This window comes from Apium graveolens, chromosome 2, assembly GCF_009905375.1.
Source record: "Apium graveolens cultivar Ventura chromosome 2, ASM990537v1, whole genome shotgun sequence".
Classification (NCBI taxonomy): Eukaryota; Viridiplantae; Streptophyta; class Magnoliopsida; order Apiales; family Apiaceae; genus Apium; species Apium graveolens.
In genome coordinates this window covers 111,298,397-111,301,178 of record NC_133648.1, presented here as the reverse complement: position 1 = coordinate 111,301,178, position 2,782 = coordinate 111,298,397, and the positions used below count along the sequence as shown (strand labels likewise).

Below are 2,782 nucleotides of genomic sequence, written 5' to 3'. Positions count from 1 at the left end.
ATTTGCTATAAAGGTGAAGCATGCACGTAAATAGAGCAGACTGTAAATGCAGGCAGATTACAATATATACACATTTGTATGTGCCTATATATCATTAAATTGCCATTTTAGAGGGATACTCTATGCAAACCTAGCTGCTTCTTAGCTCTCACATAGCTTCTTATAACTATCAAACAAGTAAAACTAGTTTTTTTTTACCAAAAGAAGACAAACTTACTCTCTCCTCTCTCTATATACACACACATGTAGAAAGTATATAAATCTTATTTGATGTGGCGTCAAAGTAGAAAAAAACAGCTTTTGAGTTTAACCAACAGTGAAAAATATGGTTGAGATTGAGGAATCCCAGAAAGCAAGCAGTACTGATAAAAAAAATCTAGGAAGGGGGCTTAAGACAGATATGTTGTTGGTTTGACATTTAGCTCTTTACTCCCTCTGTTAAATAGTAAAAAGTTACATAACAGAAATTCACTTTAAACGAACCCACAGTTTGATGCACAAAAAACCCGAGCTTGAAAAAGCTTCTTTTTAATTATAGGCCAAAAAAATCTATCTATTTTTCATTATATATTATTAAGGTCTACAAGAAATCCGAGTGTAATGAATCAAAATTTTCTAGTAAAAATGTATAATGCATTGGTGGTCTTGGTGTGTAGTACAAATGAAATGAAGAGGGGAGAGGTTGTAAAATACAGAGGAGGAAGGGGGGCAGAGTATGATGATTTGTGTTCCCAATTCAAGTAAACTTAATAACAAAAGAGAGGACCACACTGCACAGCAAGGGGAGTACGCCCTGCAACATGAGCTTGCTAAACATGTAAAAAACAGCCAAATATTAACCAGCTAAGCTATAAAGAACCAACACCAACTTCAACTACATGGTCCCTGATTAAACCCCTCCTTCATAATTCTCCGCTAGCTCCTACTCAATCTATCACAATCCTCCGGTTCTGATATAGCAATTTTTACTGATAAAAGTGTAATTACTTTTGCTTACAAGAAATTGATACCACGGATAGATGTAGATAGAAGAGAGCTAGGATTATATACTGCATATATTAAGCTCTCATCCCAACCTAATTAGCTACTATTGGGTCGTACTTAATGCAGTTACACATACCTAATTAAGTACATGCAGCATATATGTATACAATAATGGTGTTTCCTGTTCTTTGAAGTTACCTATATATGAAATACCATTCCTCTGATGAATTCTTGGCACTTTCTTAAGCACATGATGAAGGTCTTTTTATGGTAACTAAGATTATAATTGTATAGCAGGGCTATAGCATATGCATGTGTCAAGTAAGCCAAAACAAATTTCTATAAATAAAACACAGAATTATAGTTATTGCATGTGAAACTGAAAGATGCACATATTTTAATTTCAAGACATGAGTCAGCTCTAATTATCCATATGTATCTATCCCGACCAGTTTAGTCCTTCCCTTGCCCCCACAAACACTCTCTTCCTACACCCTACAAACAACACTTCCCTCTCTACACCTCCTCATTTCTCCTTGCTCTTTCTTTCCTCATTAGTTTTCCATTAGTCCTTTCCAATTGCTTCTCCGAAATTTAAAATCTCGGTTTTTTCTGATGGAGAACACTCAAGAGAAGGAGACTCATGACTTCATGAATGTACAATCTTTCTCTCAATTGCCTTTTATTCGACCAGCTCCACCGGTCAAAGAAAAAGGCATACGCCTGTTTGGCAAAGAATTTGGTGGTAGTGACATTGATAAGGTCACTGCTGAAGACTCGAATTCCCTTGAGATAATTGCTCAAGGGGAGTTCAATTCTACTGCAAAAGAAAATGAAAACGGAGAAAGTAATAGAAAATTTGAGTGTCATTATTGTTGTAGAAACTTCCCTACTTCACAAGCTCTGGGAGGCCATCAAAACGCGCACAAGAGAGAGCGTCAACATGCCAAGAGAGTGCATCTACAGTCCACTATGGTTCATGGAGGGTATCCGGAGGCAAACATGTACGGGATCATGAACTATCATCGATTTGCTCCATCGCCATCAGCACCCCTGTCATTTCACTCTTCTTCTCCGTGGAGCAGTAACAATTTTACAAATAGTACTAGGTTTTACGGAAGCCATGGCACTTATTCTCAGGCGCCGCACCAACCAATAACCGGGAATCCCTTGGCAATGTGGAGAGTTCCATCACTGCAGAACCCCCCGAGTTATAATACTGCACGTCAAGTGAATCCACCGCCATTGTTTGCCAAAGATGAAATGAAAGCATTTCAGAATAATATTGGAAGCTCTAGTTCGCAGAGTCGGTACGTTTACGAATCCAAGGCAAGTGTGAAGGACCATGTGAGTTTAGATCTACGTCTATAGTGACTTATTTGTAAGAGAAATATGATTATGTTAAAAATTAGGACACCCTCGCTCTCTTATTTGATTTTACCCTAGCTAGGAGTAAAGATATTACGTAAGTAGTTGCTACATTCATAACTCTACTAACAATGTTTCAGTTATTCGGAGTATGTGTCTCTATATAAATATTTGTGTATCTATATTAGTACTCGGACTCGTACAAGAATGTTTATTTTCTGCAGCTAATTATCTATAACACATGCTGCAAATCATTTTGGTACTGTGAACCTGTTCATCGATCTCTAGATATAAGCATTGTTTATGTTTTCTGAAACCTGATCAGCTATTTATATTCATCTCCGCAAAATTTTCAGTCTGCGCGCAGGATTAAAATGAAGTTTGTACTAGTTGAAACTTGTGATTAAAAAAAAAACCGCGGTTGTATTAG

General features: G+C 37.1%; 1 protein-coding gene across 1 annotated transcript; it reads left to right on the top strand.

Moving 5' to 3' along the window:
• Window positions 1-1,254: 1,254 nt before the first annotated feature.
• LOC141706052 (zinc finger protein 8-like) lies at window positions 1,255-2,465 on the top strand. Its single transcript, XM_074508885.1, has one exon. The coding sequence runs from the start codon at window positions 1,600-1,602 to the stop codon at window positions 2,353-2,355; it is 756 nt and encodes a 251-aa protein (XP_074364986.1). The 5' UTR covers window positions 1,255-1,599; the 3' UTR covers window positions 2,356-2,465.
• The last annotated feature ends 317 nt before the right edge of the window (window positions 2,466-2,782 follow it).